This window comes from Mauremys mutica, chromosome 4 (assembly GCF_020497125.1).
Source record: "Mauremys mutica isolate MM-2020 ecotype Southern chromosome 4, ASM2049712v1, whole genome shotgun sequence".
NCBI lineage: Eukaryota > Metazoa > Chordata > Testudines > Geoemydidae > Mauremys > Mauremys mutica.
The window spans coordinates 16,147,131-16,164,827 of NC_059075.1; the positions used below are offsets into that span (position 1 = coordinate 16,147,131).

Genomic DNA, 17,697 nt, shown 5'->3' on the forward strand with positions numbered 1-17,697 from the left:
AACAGTTACTACGGTGAGTAACCGTCTTTTCTTCTTCGAGTGATTGCTCCTATGCATTCCAGTTAGGTGATTCCCAAGCCTTACGTAGGCGGTGGGGTCGGAGTTAGATGTTGCAGAACGCAACCGCTAAGCCAGAGGCTGCAACAGCTCTGGACTCCCGGACCAATGAGGCAAAGGTGTGGACCGAGGACCAGGTAGGTGTACAACACATCCCCCGAAAGGGAATGCGAGCCAGGAAGGCAGCTGAGAAGCGTGAGCCCTGGCGGAATGTGCAGCAAGGTGGCTCTATGGCACATGAGCCAAAACAGAAGAGGTGCAGATGCACAACGTCATTGACGATGAAATCCTCTAGGAGGAGACAGGTATGCCCTTCGTCCGGTATGCCGGTACGATGAAGGTTTTGGGGGGGGCGTTACGAGAGGGCTCAGTCCGCTAGATATAGATTGCGGACGCCCTGCAGATGTCGAAGGAGGGCAACCGTTGCTCTCCTTGCACAGAGAGTGGCTTCGGAAAGAAGACCGGAAGGAAGATATCCTGGTGGATATAAAAGGCCGACACCTCCTTGGGGAGGCAGGTCGGACGTGGTAATAACTGCCCTTGTCCTTGAGGAACACAGTATACCTTGGGCCTATTGTGAGAGTCTGAAGCTCGGAGACTCGTGTGGCCGCAGGAAAGACTACAGGAAACTGCCTTGCAGGACAGTTATATCAATGAGCATGTTGACATTGGCTCGAATAGGGCAGTCATAAAACTGGGTAGAACCAGATTGAAGAGCCAGGTTTATGGCGGGGCCCCACTTGGGGGGGGCGTGTATAAACGCTCCAAGCCCTGAGGAACCAGATGGAATGGAGCGGGATCTCGGCGGGAGAAACCTTGCGCGTTTCGGAGCAGCATGAGAAACGCTTCCACTCGGCCAGATACTTTAACCGAACGGACGATTTTCTACCACCCCGGAGAATCCCGTAGAACCGAGGCCGAACAACGTAACTCGGATCGGTTTAGCCACGCAGGAGTCCTGCTGTGAGGTGCAGGGATTACAAGACCGGGTGGTGAAGGTTGTCATGATTCCGTGTCATGGGGTCTGTGCCAGAGGGTTGCTACCGACAGGTGTAGCAACATGGTGTGCCAGTGCTGCCCAGGTTACACTGGAGCGAACCCGATCAGGGGCGCTCTGTCCCTGCGGAGTTTGAGCAGGACCTTGTGAACCAGCGGGGACAGTGGACAGCGTACGGCAGATGGCTGATCCATGGCCTCAGGAAAATCCTCCAAGACCGAGCCTGGGGAGAGGCCTTGGAACGAGGAGAATTTCTCTCCCTCTTTCCGTTCTCGCGAAAGCGAGGAGGGCTATGCGGGGGAAGACCCACTTCTGGAAAATGGAATAGATAAAGACGGGAGGAAACCACCACTTGTGAGACCGGAAGGATCTGCTGAGACAATCCGCCAGCTGAATCGCCTGGTACACAAGGCAGACTGCTCTCAGCTCTCGGACATTGATGTGTAAGGCCAGCTCTTGCGCTGACCGAAGGCCGTGAGTGCAAAACTACACCAGGTGCGCACCCAGCCGAGAGATGGGCTGTCTGTCATGAGGGACCCCGAGGGGTGAATGAAACAGCATCCCCGGATACACCGGGGAGGACGCCGACTCCCGGTCGAGGGAGCCTAGGCTGCTCGGGGGAAACGAGACGACCACGAGTATGCCATCTCTGCCCGGGTGGCACCCCCAGGTGAGCCACGATTGAAGTGAACAGAGGCAAAGCCTGGTATGTTTAGTTGCAAACGTGTAGACAGCCATGTGACTCAGGAAACCGAGGCAAGAGCGAGCCCAAGTTGGCGGGAAGGTCCGTAGACCTTGTACAATTGTTACCCTCGCCTGAAACCAAGGCTGAGGAAAGCAGGCTCTGGCGAGTCTGGAGTCCAGGACGGCCCCAATGAATTCCCTTCCCTATATGGGAATCAGAGTGGATTTTACTATTGATCATCAGGCCTAGACACAGGAAAAGGTTCGTGTCGATGCCCACATGACTGGTACTTTGGGCCCGGGGGTTCTTCGAATGAGCCACTCGTCTAGACACGGAGAACGTGTATCAGACGGTGGCGAAGAAAGGCGGCGATTACAGCCATGCACCTTGAATACCCCTGGGCTGTATAGAGGCCAACCGGGAGGGCCGTATACTGGGAATAACGATGGTAGGCCCCAAACCGATGGTACCTTCTGTGTGGAAGAGAAATGGCAACGTGAAAAACACGCGCCCTTCATATCGAGGGCGGCGTACCAGTCTCCGGGATCCCAGGATGGGATGACGGTCGCCCTGGGTACAATGTGGAACTCATCTGCATCGTGACTTGTTGAGTTCCTGCAGGCCTAGGATAGGTCTGAGACCTCCCTTCGCTTAGGGGAATAGGTTTCGCCCTTAGGTACCTCCTGTATAGCTCCGATGAGGAGGAGCGTCCGCACCTCTTGCCAGAGGAATCGCTCGTGAGAGGGGTCCTTAGGAGGGGCGAGGATGGGTAGGCTTTTGCCCCATTGGTGGTCAGAAGGACCCTAATTCTGGCTCCTTTGGGGTGCGGATTGATGGCCACGACCGTGTAAGCCACGCCCGCTGGCCATGTCCTGACCTTGTCAAGGCGCAGGGTAAGAGCGGAGGTTGGGGACGGAAGCGTCGGCGCTGAATTACCGGCGTGTGCATGCCGAGAGAGAGAGAGAGCAAAGTGACCCTGCTGCCCTTTAGGTTCTGCAGCCTAGGGCCAGTGTTGTCAGAGAACAGGCCTGTGCCACCGAAGGGCAAGATCTGTATAGCGTGCCGCAGCTGCGAGGGAAGGCTCGATAACTGGAGTCCTGAAACACGCCGCGTGGCAACACCCGAGGCCAGAGTCATGGCAGCGGAGTCAGCTGCGTCCAACGAGGCCTGGAGGGAAGCTCTCTCCAGTTCCGTCCTTTGCTGCAGGAGGGCATCGAACTCTTGACGGGAGTTCCGAAGAACCGACTCTGTAAATTTGCCCACCGCCACCCACAGTAGCGGATAAGCAGGGCTTGCTGGTTCGCTACACGAAGTTGCAGGGCCCCCTCCGGGTATATCTTATGGCCCAGTAAGACCACACGCCCAGCCTCTTTGGATTTAGGGGCTGGTCGCATTTAGATTAGAGGAGGGCCGGAGGGGTATGTTCCTGCCCCCGCCTCATCTGGGGAGGAGGAAGAAGAAAGGCCCGGGACAAGCGGGTCCTGTGTGGGCTCGAGCTCCTGGACGACCTCCTGATCCGGTGGGATCTGGGAGCCCGGTGCCGAACCGGGGGTTGCTCTGTACCGGTCGGACGGGGACGACTAATTGTCACCTCTGGCACCCAGAGCTCGGAGGGAACGGAGCGAGATGGGATCACCGGTACGCCTCTGGCGTGGTAGTACACCCACGGCATCCAGAATGACCACTGATAGGTCTCCTGGAAGACTCTGGAGGGCACATCGGAAAACAGAGTGCTACGCATATGAAGTGTTCGCATGGGACGACACTGATGCGTGGCTGGATGGCCCTGGAGGAGCTGAAAGCTCTTGGTAGAGTCTCCGTCTGTAACTGACGTCGCTCAATGCGGCACCGGGGATCGGTACCGGTAGACAGACCGGTACCGAGAACGGGACCTGCCACCGAAGCTGTGCTGGGCGGTCGACCGAGGGTGCAAGGCTCGATGATCAGGAGTGGCTACGAGCGTCCCGGTGCCTGAGGCTTGATCGGAGCTGAGTGTCCCGGACCGGCGAACGGGATGCTGACCGGTGCCGCAAGCACTACTGGTACCAACATGGAGAACGGTACCGAGACCTAGATCGGTGACGGGACCGAGAACATCTGCGGGACCGCGACCCTGAACGGTGCCGCTGTGCGGTGCCGAGGTAGGGTGGTCTGATCAAGGCAGGCTTGCCCATCGACTATGTAACCCCCACCGGCGGTGCCGGGGGTTGAGGCAGCGTAGATGCTGTCGTTGCAATCAGCCCCCTCGCCGTGGACACTGTCTCCGGCGTGGAGGGAATAGTGAGCTCGACCATAGCTGGCACCCCGGATGCAGCTTCATAGTGAGCTCAACCACGGTCCGTACCGGGGAGTGTTCCAGCACCGGACTCGACGGCTTTTGCCTGGCCGGAGTTAATGGTGCGGGCATTGTCGGTGCCGCGGTAGACATCGGTGCCGGGCAATCTGACGGAGCATAGCGCTCGGCTGCGGAGCAGGCGGCTCGGACGCAGCTTCAGGGCGAGCTCGACCACGGTCCGTACCGGGGAGCTTTCCGGCACCGGACTCGACGGCTCTTGCCTGGCCGGAGTTAATGGTGCGGACATTGACGGTGCCGTGGCAGACATCGGTGCCGGGCGGTCCCACTGAACATAGCGCTCGACTGCGGAGCAGGCGGCTCGGACGCAGCTTCCGGGCGAGCTCGACCACGGTGCGTACCGGGGAGCTTTCCGGCACCTGACTCGACGGCTCTTGCCTGGCCGGAGTTAACAGTGTGGATACTGTCAGTGCCGTGGCAGACATCGGTGCCGGGCGATCCGACGGAGCATAGCGCTCGGCTGCGGAGCAGGCGGCTCGGACGCAGCTTCATAGCGAGCTCGACCACGGTCCATACCGGGGAGCTTTCCAGCACCGGACTCGACGGCTCTTGCCTGGCCGGAGTGAAAGGTGCGGATATTGTCGGTGCCGCGGCAGACATCGGTGCCGGGCGATCCAACTGAGCATAGCGCTCGGCTGCGGAGCAGGCGGCTCGGACGCAGCTTCTGGGCGAGCTCGACCACGGTGCGTACCGGGGAGCTTTCCAGCACCGGACTCGACGGCTCTTGCCTGGCCGGAGTAGCTCTTCATCCTCCAGGAGAGAGGTCCATGCCGAGGGTACGTCGGAGTCAGCGACGGTGGTGCCAGGAGGCCTTGGCGGCACCGGCAGTCCGGTGCCGAGGGAGCGCGCTGTGAAAACTAACTAGCGCTCGGCGCCGAGAGCGGAGGAGCAAGAGCTGCCTCCCTCAGGAGCTGCTTAAAACGAAAGCCCCGCTCCCCTTTGTTCACGGATTAAGGGCGTCACAAATGCGGCACTTATCTGTGAGGTAAGATCCCTCGAGGCACTTAGGAGAAGATCTCTTGTCGGCAGCGGCTTGTGGCCGGCCGAGCATTAGAAAACCCTGTGGACCAGGCATCGGACCCGGCCCCGGGTGAGGGGAAGGGGATAAACCCCAACCCCTGTAAAATAAATACACTATACTATTCTACAAACAAACAGAGTTAACTACAACTATAAACAGAACGAGAGAAAACTACGAGTAGCTAGGGCAGTGGAGGTCAGCTGAGCTGTGCTCCACTGTTCCAACGGCCGTCACGGGCGGAAAGAAGGAACTAAGGAGCGGACGGGCCGGCTGGGGTATATATCCTGCGCTATAGCGGCGCCACTCCAGGGGGCGCCCAGCTGGCCCGCCGGAGTTGCTAGGGTAAAAATCTTCCGAAGAGCCGTGCACGCGCGGCGCACACACCTAACTGGAATGCATAGGAGCAATCACTCGAAGAAGAATGTCCTAATGGCAAGACTCTTGGACAAAAGGATGCCTGGATACAAGTAGGAAGGGGAAAGAGAGAGAGGCAAGGTCACTAAGAGCAAAACATTTCTTGTTTCTGAGGTATAACAACCAGTTCCAAATACAATACTTATTGATCTGATGAAGGATGGAGTAATGTAAATGGGAATTGTGATAAGAATAGGGAATCAGTTGATTCGTGTCACTGGATGCTATAAGGAAGCAATAAGAAATTAGAGGGATTTAGGAAGAGGTAGTGGTGCTAGGGAATTATTTCATAATGTATACCCAGAGAACAAGATGTGTTGTAAGCAAACTGAGAAAAAACACAGCATCTTGCCTTTTGGATGACTGTAGCAGATCTTAAGTCCTTGGCAAATAGAATTTGTAGCTAGAACTGGAGAGAATATAGTGTTGTGTGCATGTAGGCAACAACAGTATGCAAAAAAACCCAGAAGCTACATAATCCTTTATGTGCCTAGATATAAGCAAAGTAGCAGGGCCTTCAGACTTACTCTCAGATTCTACTCTTGCTACATTCTAGTAAGAATAGACAGGAGATAAGGTATATCAATCAGTGTAGGCAGTAGGGTTTTAAGTTCTTAGGGAGGTAGCATATATTTCTGGGGCAGGAAAAACCTATCCACCAAAGACTCTACGTGTAACTTTAGAAAAGCACTTAAATATACTCCAGTCATACTGAAAGGATGAATAAGAACTCTGATTGTAAAGGAAAATGTAGAAGCATGCTTTAACATAGTCAATGTTGTTTTAACTATCACTAAAGCAGATTTATCCCGGTTTTAAAGAAAGGACAAAGAGACAAAAATAATTAGCCTACTTTAGAGATTTCAGCTGTAATAAAGGCGCTTACAAAAACTGGAAAAGCTGGAGAGAGGAAGAAGTGGTTATCTAGCACATAAGAGATTATTCTGAATAGATTTTGACACAAAAATATGAAAAGGGAGTGTGGCAGCTGAAAATATTTACTGGCTACATTCAGTTTACTAGGATTTAAGAAAAATGAATAATTATTGGGTACGAATAGACTGCAGAGTATAAATAAGATTAAATGATTAACTAGCATGATTCTGGCTCACACATGGTTTAACCGATTGCCAAATCCAGAGTCGGAAATTTATACTCTCTCAAGGCAATTGGGAAGGACCAATCTCGGGGGGGGGGGGGGAGGAGGCATTGAGTGGAGATAATTAATTAGAATCAAGTTGGTGTATCCCACATGATCAATTTCCTGCTATTTCAGGGAGTGAAAACTGGTGGACATATTCCTTCCTGTCATCTATTTCACTGTTTCTGTAGGAAAGCAAGTCATCTGGGGTTTAGTGTTAGAAGCATAGCTGTATTTTTATGCTGTAAATGAGAACAAATGTTCATTAGCCTAATTTTAAATTTACAATGAGGATTAAGATCAATTAAGAATACCTTAATTCTACTAATTGATAAACTGTAAAAAGTTATGTTTCAGAATATTGAAATCTCTATTATTAAACTTTAGAAATGTTAAAACTGGAAGTAAAAGAAAATTACACACTATAATGCACAACTAACAAATGTTACAAAGCAGAAAGCAAGCACTATATATTGTTAAAAACTATTGGAGGGGGAAAGACTAGAACTGGTTGTGAAAGGAGACTCCTGGGCCTCTCAAACAGCTTCATAAAAATGCCCACGAGAATTAATAATTTAGTCTTTGTAACAGGGCATAAATAGTGTGCAGCAAGGCCACACATTGAACAATGAGGCAAAAAACAAGATATTGAATGGCTGCTCATTAAAATAGTATCCTCCATATTGTGCAATGAATGAAGCAGGGGTCTTGTGAAAAAAGTAGTATGTGATCATGTAATTAAAGACTATCATCATCAAAACATGCACCAGGGGGCCAATTTGAGGTTACACAGTCAACCTTAATTTTGGCATTTTCTAATTTTTCACTTTCCAACCTTAATAATGTTCTTTTAACATAATTTGTGTGTGCGCACACGTGTATAATATATCCTCATCAGGGCCGGCTCTAGGTTTTTTGCCACCCCAAGCAAAATAAAATTTGGCTGCCCCCACCCCAGCCCTGGGCTCCCCCCCGCACCCCCTGCTGCCCCAGCCCTAGGCTCTCCCCCCCCCCCCACCTGCACCCCCTGGCACCCCAGGCCTGGGCTCACACACACCCCATGCTGCACCAGCTCTGGGCACCCCCCTTACCACCCACACCAGTGCCCCCCCACCCCTGCCACCCCAGCCCTGGGCTCTGCCCCCTTCACTCGCACCCCCTGCCGCCCCAGCCCTAGGCTCTTCCCCCCACTTCCCCACCTGCATCCTCCTTCTGCCCCAGCCCTGGGTCACTGGTGACTTGCTCCCAGGGCGGGTTATTCAGCAGGAATTTTGGATGTGCACAGAATACAGACAGGATTGGAACAGAACTGCAGTAAAGTGGAACAATTTTCAGCTTGTATGATTGGAGGATATATATTATAAGACTATCCTCCATAACTGAGGAAAAGTTGAGGTGCCTTTATTATTCTTTTGTTCCACTCTTTGTTTCTATGGGGAATTTGCCAATGCAATATCACTGTCTTCCTTTTAAACAACTAAAAAAAAAACCAAAAAAAAAACAATGGCTGTTGAAAATAGCAATTCCAATCCTAAAAACCACTGGGAAGCATTTCTTGCTCAATTTTATCTACTTTTTCTACAGCAAATTACAGTGGATCAGTATATTTGATTTGGGAGAAATGAAGTAACAGCTGCCCAAATTGAGCTTGAGCACTCCTGAATTTTGAGGTGTTCAGATCTGGAAGGCAGGTGCTAGATCAGGGGTAGGCAACCTATGGCACGTGTGCCGAAGGCGGCACGTGAGCTGATTTTCATTGGCACTCACACTGCCCGGGTCCTGGCCACTGGTCCGGGGAGCTCTGCACTTTAATTTAATTTTAAATGAAGCTTCTTAAACATTTTAAAAACCTTATTTACTTTATATACAACAATAGTTTAGTTATATATTATAGACTTATAGAAAAGAGACCTTCTAAAAATATTAAAATGTATTACTGGCATGCAAAACCTTAAATTAGAGTGAATAAATGAAGACTCGGCACACCACTTCTGAAAGGTTGCCAACCCCTGTGCTAGATTCCTTTTCTGAATATTAGCTAAATCTGGAAAGGAAAAGTCAATTTCTGCTTCCATGGCTCAGAAGTGGAAATCCTCCTAAGTGCCTGGTACTGTATCTAAAGCTGCCCAGGTCCAGCAGAGCCTCCCCCTCCCTTACTTTTCATTTTAAATTCTAATGGGATCCACGTACCTCCCTTGCTAGGCTTCAGATAGAGAAGGGCACTGTCCATTTAGTCCACCCAATTCCTTCTTTGGGGACTGCAAGGTGAGGTCACGCCAGTATCCATAAGCCAGTCTGGGGATGTCTTCTGAAGGGGATACCTTGTTCCAAAGCTTTCTACTCCTTGGGCATACTTGTTCCCCATTCACAGTGCCATCCCGCTCAAGCAGTGAGCTCAAGCTGCAGCATGGTTTCAGCTACCATACTCCCTTCCCCCTTTTCCTGTTGGTAGTGGCCAAGGGAATGCTGGGAAATATAGTTCTTTCCCTGCTCCAGGCCTGGTTCTATATGCAGGGAGCTAACCAAGGAACTACAGCTCCCAGGGCCCCCTGTTGGTTCTCAGCTCCCAGGCTCCATCCCTGCTAGCTGCCGCCCCTGCAAATGGGCTGCCCCAAGCAGCTGCTTCCTTCGCTGGTGCCTAGAGCTGCCCCTGATCCTCATTCTACGCCAGTGGTCCCCAACCTTTTCGTCTGGCAGGCGCCAGACAAAGGACCACTGCGGCGGTGGAGCACCCGCCGAAATGCCGCCTCTCAGAAAAATCAAATGCGCAACTACAAAATGGGGAATAATTGGCTAGTTGGTAGTACTGCTGAAAAGAATCTGGGGGTTATAGTGGATCACAAATTGAATATGAGGCAACAATGAGATACAGTTTAAAAAAAGGCCAATATCATTCTGGGATGCATTAACAGGAGTGTCGTATGTAAAACATGAGAGGTAATTGTCCCACTCTACTTGGCACTAGTGCAACTTCAAGCTGGAATACTGTGTCCAGTTCCAGTGCCACACTTTAGGAAAGATGTGGGCAAATTGGAGAAAGAATCCAGAGAAGAGCAACAAAAATGATAAAAGGTTTAGAAAACCTGTCATATGAGGAAAGGTTAAAAAAGTATCCATGTTTAGTCTTGGGAAAAGAAGACTGGGGGCAGGGAGGAGAAACCTGAATCTTCAAATATGTTAATGGCCATTATAAAGAGGGTGGTGATCAATTGTTCTTCATGTCCAATGAAGTTAGAAGAAGAACTAATGGGCTTAATCTGCAGCAAGAGAGAGATTTAGGTTAGATATTAGGAAAAACTTTTTAACTATGAGGTTAGTTCAGATATGGAATAGGCTTCCAAAGGAGGTTGTGGAATCCCCATCATGTGAGATTTTAAAAAAAAAATACAATCTTAAAATGACTGATAAAATGTCAAGTAATAACTTGCAAAAATGCTGAAAGAATAAAATATTTACCTGTTCATAGGCAGTGCATGGTCTGCTGGTCTTGCGTCACACCATGGGCTCTTTGGTTGCTCTGCATATAAAAGTGATGACTGGCAATGTAATGTCAAAGGTGAAATATGGCCAGGAGCAGACCATAAAACATTTGGGCTTGATGTCTGCCTTACAGATGCACTTTCTGAATCACTGAAATTGCTAGGAATGTTGTAATTCATCATGGCAGGACTATAGAAAGCCATTGCAGAATATTCGTGTCTGTTTTCCACATAAGATGAAGGAATATAAATCGGACTCTGTTGCATTGTCAGAGAAGACTGACTGCAGCTATAAACAGGAGAGCTGATGCCAGAAGGTGAGCTTTTAATTTCTATTTTACTACGTCCAGTATCCTGAATTGGCAGTAACTGAGAAAACTCCTTGTGAGAAGATGCACAGATGGACATTCTGAAGCAGAGTATCTGTTGTTCAAATATTCATCCTAAGATATTTAAGCTAGAAAAATAAAAATGTTAAAAGTTGCTTAATTTTCTAAACTAAAGAGAATACAGGTAATAAAACTGCATGTGTTGAGGCTTTTTATATAGTGGTAAAGATGCAGTCAAAATTAAAAATAAAAATGACAGTGAAAAATAATTCACACATTGCATTTAAGCTTCAAATTTGCTTTCTAAAATGTCTAAACTGTGTGTGTAAATCTTAACACGTTTTTGAAGCGTGCTATTCAGAACTTTGATCTCAGAAAATCTACTTGAACATTTAAAATGCTTCAAATTAAAAATAAAATCCCATGAGTCTGCAAGCTTTTATAGTTATCTGTGAATTTTCTCCCCTCCATTTCCCCAATACACTTTTTTCTGTGACCTAGATTGGCAACAAAATGGAAACAATCCCTTTATTTACCCACAGTAGACACATTGAACCAAATTCAGCCCTAGTTCAATTTAGTCTAGTAAAAACAACTAAACTGCCCTGCTAGAGATCTTTCCCTGACCTGGAGGAATTACCTTGTATTGGCATGCAAAATATGACCCCAAAATCTGAACTTCATCCCAACTTTTACAGCAGGGGTAGGCAACCTATGGCATGTGTGCCAAAGGCAGCACGCAAGCTGATTTTCAGTGGCACTCACACTGCCCGGGTCCTGGCCACCGGTCCAGGGGGGTCTGCATTTTAATTTAATTTTAAATGAAGCGTCTTAAACATTTTAAAAACCTTATTTATTTTACATACACTGCGTGTCACAGAATACATGGCCCTCGCAGATCTCTTTGCTGATCCACAGAAATATGACTTCTGATAGGGAAGCTGCAAAAGCGGTCATGTGCAGTGCAGACCAGTCGGTCTGGACACCCAGAGCAGCCGGTAGAGACGTAAATCACCACTGGGGGGAGTGAGGGCGTGTGTGTGTGTGCGCGTGTGCATGTCCCTCTCACTCACTATTGCAGCATGCTCAGCCTGGAGGTACAGGGCTTTGGGGTATTTCTGAAGATGTAGGCGTGGGACAGGCTCCGTTCCCTCAGGCAGAGGAGAATGTAGCAGCCTGCCTGCTTAGTGATTTGTTCCCATTGTTCTTAGCGAATTCCCCCAGGAGTATAAAACAGGTGTAAAAATTTTAAGGCTCCTTTACATTGCCAGAGTGGGTTAAAGGAGCCTTATTGGAAAGGACAGTTTGGCCTTATAAAGGCTTATGGCGCTTCAGTGATTAGAAATGGTCTAAATTTTTGGACTGAAAATTTTTTCTATCAAAATGTGCTCCATGAACTGTTTGCGACTGACCTTTTTGGAGATGGTCAGTAGCCAGAATAAATTGAGAGTTTGAGTCCCCAGTGCTCACTTGCTCTTCAGCTACCTATGATGTAACACTGAGCATATGGCTGCATATATTTGTTGACTAATAATTAGAAGTAAAGGGTAAATGCTAGCTACCTTACTATTTAGACAGACGGGGTTTGGTGATTTCCTCCAATACTCCCATTTTTCACTCATTGTACTGTAGTTTAAATCAATTACCAAAATAATTGAAACTAGCTAGATTATATTGCATTATTTTGACAAAAAAAAATATGCAGAATTTTAAAATAATGTGTGCAGAATTATTTCTTTTTTGGCACAGAATTCCCCCAGGAGTAAAAGAAAGGGCTTTTGGTCTTAAAAAGGCTGACTTCAAAGAGGGGCAGGGAGATGGCAAGCCTTGTGGGAGAGTTGGAAAAACTTTGGCTTACTAGGGGAACATAAGACTGATGGACCTCTGGTAAGCTTTTGGCATGCACATAAGAACTTTTTTTTTTTTAAAAGTGTTTGATCTGTAATGCATAAATGTATTTTGCTTTGTGAAGACTGGATGGTAACTGGTCTACACTGTTGTAGCCCCTGGGAAGAAAGATTAACCACAGGTGCTGGATCTCAATCAGACCTGTTGGGGAAATCACAGTGAGGTGCAGAGGGACTGCAAGCCTAAATTCCTGGTCTGGAGGGGAAGAGACAACTCTCCACCCAAGAGAGGTGACAATGAAGAAGCCTGAAACCTTTAAGTGGGTGCCCTTGAGGAAGGCCAGGTGGAAGGAGGGTGATCAAAAGTGCAGTTAACCCTGAAACTGTGACCCACTAGATCAGTGTTTCCAAAATTGTGAGTTGTGACCCCCAGTAGGAACATTGTATTACAATCTGCATGGATGGTACCAAGGCCAGACAGGACAGGTAAGACCTGCTGCCTTGTCGCATGCCCCTAAAGACCTATGACTTCACTATTTAATGCACTGTCAAGCTCTTGATGCTAAGAAAATGTCTGAAAATCTATACCATGTATATCAGGAAGCTGTTAATGAGCTCCCTTAAAGGTTGTCCTGTATATACATTCTGTTTTTTGCATTGCTCTGTGATGACATGGATTCCCTTCACCAGCAACTTGTTTTACAATTAAATCAGGTGATTCAAGTGTTAAATTGACTCTGAATTAAGAGCAGAAGTGCATGTTTCTAGAAGGATTAGCAATATTTCCTTGCCAAAGCCTTCAACAGTTTAATTGGGTGTCACACACAGTCTACCTGAGCAATTATCCTAATGAACTAATGTCTATACTGCAATAAAACACTCACAGCTGGCCCATGTCAGCTGACTTGGGCTTGTGGGGCTCAAGCTGCAGGGTTCTAAAACTGCAGTGCAGACAGACAGGCTCAGGCTGGAGCCCAGGCTCTGGGACCCCGTGAGAGGGCAGTTGTTTCAGATTCCATTAAAGAAACTGGAAAGACAAGCAGAAACCATCAAAGATTCATAATTTATCATTTCAGGGAATTTCAGACTCAGCTGCGGGATTTTTTTTTATTTTTTTTTATGACCCACAAAGGGAAAGAGATGGATCACCAGCAACATCACCCAAGGTGTTGCTTTGCGCCACCGCAAGAGAAACAGACATATCCTATGACAAGAGCCTGCACCTGACTTTCCCTGTCCACAAATTTAGCAGATTTTTGCTGTCTTTGAAAGAGGAAAGTACCCAGCTTTAGTTGCAGAAGCAATGAAACTTCCAAACCCATTTTCACTCTCTCTCTCTCTCTCTCTCTCTAAGACACATTTCTCATCTATGGTTGTAATACTTCATTTTTCTTTCCATCACCTGGTACTCAAAAATGACTTAAGAATGAGTTTTCACCAATTCCTCCTTTGTCTTTCATCAACAAGATGGATGAGTATCACATTGAATGGGAAGAGGATTTAAAAAGTTGTACTTGCTTTAGAATTAAATTTCATTTATTAGTTATTTCTGATAAGGTTACAGTTACACAATGTTGTCTGCTTGTAGACAGGATTAGAGGTCTTGAGGGATGGGGCTGTAAAGCATCTCTTAGTCTGGAAGGGCATCACCAACTCAAATAATTTGGGAAGCCATAAACTAAAATAATACTGATTTTAAGACTCAGAGAGTGGGGATAGGTCTATATCAAATTATGACTTCTATGTTCTACAGCAGGGGTCCCCAACCCCCGGTCCACGGCCCAGTACCGGTCCGCGGCCTCTTAGAAACCGGGCCGCGAACCGACCCAGTGGAGCTTCCGCAGGCATGCCTGCGGGAGGTCCAGCTGAGCTGCGGGACGAGCGCTCCCTCCGCAGTCGTGCCTGCGGGAGGTCCGCTGCTTCTGGGGCTCAGCTGGAGCTTCCGCAGGCACGCCTGCGGAAGCTCCACTGGAGCCGGTGGACCTCCCACAGGCGTGCCTGCGGAAGCTCCAGCTGAGCCCCGGGAGCAGCGGACCTCCCGCAGGCACGACTGCGGAGGGAGCGCTCGTCCCGCGGCTCAGCTGGACCTCCCGCAGGCACGCCTGCGGAGGTTCCGGCAAACGAAACCGGTCCCTGGACCTAAAAAGGTTGGGGACCCCTGTTCTACAGTATGTGGGAAAATTAGCTCTGTGATTGCACAAGCCTAGAGATGCCCAATGGCAGGCATGTGTACTGCAGACCTACCCAGGAAAACTGTATGAAACCTCATTGAAGGACTATGCTGCACTGCAACGCGGAATAGGAGGGTGAACTGCAGAGTGCACCAACATGTTGCACTCTGCGGCCCATGTAGACGCAGATGTTCCTAGTTTGTCCTACCTATTTCACATTAATGTAGTTCTGCTTCAGACAGGACTATGTTCACATGAGCTAGGTACCTTTCGGTTCATGCCCGTAGCAGCCACACTGGGCAGTTAGAGCATAACACTTTGGTGTGCTCTGCCATCAACTTTGAGTGCCTCCCAACTACTACCCTCCCCCCTCCCCCGCCCGCAAGGGTTTTCTACACAGAGAACTACCTGGGGAGGCGTAAGCATGACTAGGGTAGTACTGGAGCATCCCAGTGGAGTACATGGCAAGGAGACACAGACTCTACTTAAGAATGGGATGCTGCTCTGTGCAGGGCAGCCAACCATCACCATATGTAAGAAGGACTTGCAGGAGAGACTCTGCCCAGCCTGGAACACTAACAGACATTGGTCCCAGAATAGGTGTAGTTGCATTTGGTATTTCCAGGTATTTTGCCGCCCCAAGCACAGCAGGCAGGCTGCCTTCGGCATCTTGCCTGTGGGAGGTCCCTGGTCCCGCGGATTCAGCAGCACGCCTGCAGGAGGTCTGCCGAAGCCACGGGACCAGCGGACCCTCCACAGGCATGTCGCCAAAGGCAACCTGCCTGACGCCCTCGCCGCAACCGGCAGAGCGCCCCCCGTGGCTTGCCGCCCCAGGCACGCACTTGGCATGCTGGTGCCTGGATCTGCCCCTGCTTTCACCGCAGATTTGACAAAATGCAAAGGTACTAATATGTGATTTCTAAAGATAGCTACAGCACTCAACCCAAGGTTTAAGAATCTGAAGTGCCATCCAAAATCTGAGAGGGACGAGGTGTGGAGCATACTTTCAGAAGTCTTAAAAGAGCAACACTCCAATGAAGAAACTACAGAACCCAAACCACCAAAAAAGAAAATCAACGCTGGTGGCATTTGACTCAGATGATGAAAATGAACATGCATCGGTCTGCACTGCTTTGGATTGTTATCGAGCAGAACCCATCATCAGCATGGACGCATGTCCTCTGGAATGGTGTTTGAAGCATCAAGGGACAAATGAAACTTTAGCGCATCTGGCAACACCGGCTACAACAGTGCCATGGCCATGCAAACACGTGCTCTCACTTTCAGGTGACATTGTGAACAAGAAGCAGGCAGCATTATCTCCTGCAAATGTAAACAAACTTGTTTGTCTGAGCAATTGGCTGAACAAGAAGTAGGACTGAGTGGACTTGTAGGCTCTAAAGTGTTTCATTGTTTTATTTTTGAATGCAGTTATTTTTTGTACATAATTCTACATTTGTAAGTTCAACTTTCATGATAAAGAGATTGCACTACAATATTTGTATTAAGCTAATTGAAAAATACCATTTATTTTGGTTTTTTACAGTCCAAATATTTGTAATCAAAAAAAGTGAGCACTGTACACTTGGTATTCTGTGTTATAACTGAAATAAAAATATTTGAAAGTGTGGAAAACATCCAAAAATATTTAAATAAATGGTATTCCATTATGGTTTAACAGTGTGATTAATCACACATTTTTTTAAATCACATGACAGCCCTAATTCAGAGTACTGGACTGTACCAGACACACAGAAAAACAAACAGGAATTGGGGTTTGGGATATGTTGCTTGGGGGACTGCTAAGGAATGCTTCTATCCACTGAGGCCAATTTGATTTAGCCAAATACCACACAACTGAAGAAACGTTTAAGAAAAGTAAACAAAAAAAATTCTGAGTCCTTGAATATCACTTACCCTTCATTAATTTAAGACACTGAGTGCAGAATTCACAATTTCATTGACTTCCAAACCAGAGGATAGCATTAGTATCCAAGACTATGCAGAAACATTGTCCAAGCTTTTAATGTTGTCCCCACAACCAAATAGGTTTCTGGTCTTTAAATAGCTCTATATTTTCAATCGTCTGTATCTTGAATATTCACTGTCCAATATACTGCAGAGCAAGCAGAGAATTGGTCAAATAGGTACATAAGTAAATAATTAAACTATCTAAAACTACATGCAACTGAAAATTGCTGCTTATTGCAAATTACCTGTCTCAAGAGTTTTTTAAAATGTTTTGTACTAGGCAGCTAATTTAAACAGTGAACTTCTGCATTTTTGGAATTATCAGAATGAAAATACATGTTTTCTTTATTACCTGGAGCCTGAAACAGAAACAATGACTATACAACTTTTCCTAGAATATGCAACAACTTTGTAACCAAACAGTGGAGTGACAGATATCCTGATATGTCAGCCATTAAGGTTAAGTCACAAGATGCTCATTATTTTCTTGAGAAGTCAGACACTTTGAATGAAGAATTTGTCAGCCACATAGGACTAAGATGACCTCCCCTCCCCCACCTCAAATTTAACTCCCTTCGAACTATAGTAAAATAGTCACTTTTTTCCCTTGCTGATTCAGTAAACGTATATTCCACTATCACACAGCTTAAGCCCTTCAAAAAATTCTCGCAATAAATCCTACATGTATTATTTTGCTGAATTAAAATGTGCTGTATCATGCAGTGATAAGAAGATAAACAATCCTCCGAAAAGGTGATCATCAGCAGAGGAACATCAGACCTATCCTTTTCGGGTAACAAATCTAAAAGTATTCTCCCACATCAATTTGTCAACAAAACAGGTTTTAGAACAAATTGATAATTATACAGTAGTAAGTCATCAGAACCAGATAGTATTTCACCCAAGAGTTCTGAAGGAACTCAAATATGAAATTGCAGAACTAACTGTGGTAAAGTAACTCATTGCTGAAACAAGCCTCTGTACCAAATGATTGGAAAATAGTAATGTAATGTCAATTTTTAAAAAGGACTTCAGAGGTGATCCTGGCAATTACAGGCTGGTGAGCCTAATCCAGTAATGGGCAAATTGGTAGAAACCAGAGTCAAGAATAGAACACGGTAGGAATAAATGTTCAGTTTCCACAATGGAGATGGGTAAATAGCAGCATCTCCCAAGGATCAGCACTTGGACTTGTACTGTTCAACATATTCACTAATGATCTAGAAAAGGGA

The 17,697-nt window shown here is 47.5% G+C and overlaps 1 protein-coding gene across 6 annotated transcripts in view; it reads right to left on the bottom strand.

Annotated features, from left to right (window-relative positions):
* Nucleotides 1-16,926, bottom strand: part of ESR2 (estrogen receptor 2) — a 146,911-nt gene extending 129,985 nt beyond the window's left edge. For 4 of the 6 annotated variants that reach the window (XR_006579116.1, XR_006579115.1, XR_006579114.1 and 1 more), the window contains exons 1-2: nt 16,412-16,920; nt 10,125-10,604 (exon numbers count right to left, since the gene is read on the bottom strand). Coding sequence is in view for 2 of the 6 variants with exons in the window: in XM_045015459.1 (XP_044871394.1) it covers nt 10,125-10,555 (431 nt within the window). In the remaining 4 variants the exon portion in view is untranslated. Of the gene's footprint in view, nt 1-10,124; nt 10,605-16,411 lie in introns of all 6 variants that reach the window. The other 2 variants (XM_045015459.1, XM_045015461.1) reach the window with 2 other exon arrangements.
* Nucleotides 16,927-17,697: the final 771 nt, after the last annotated feature.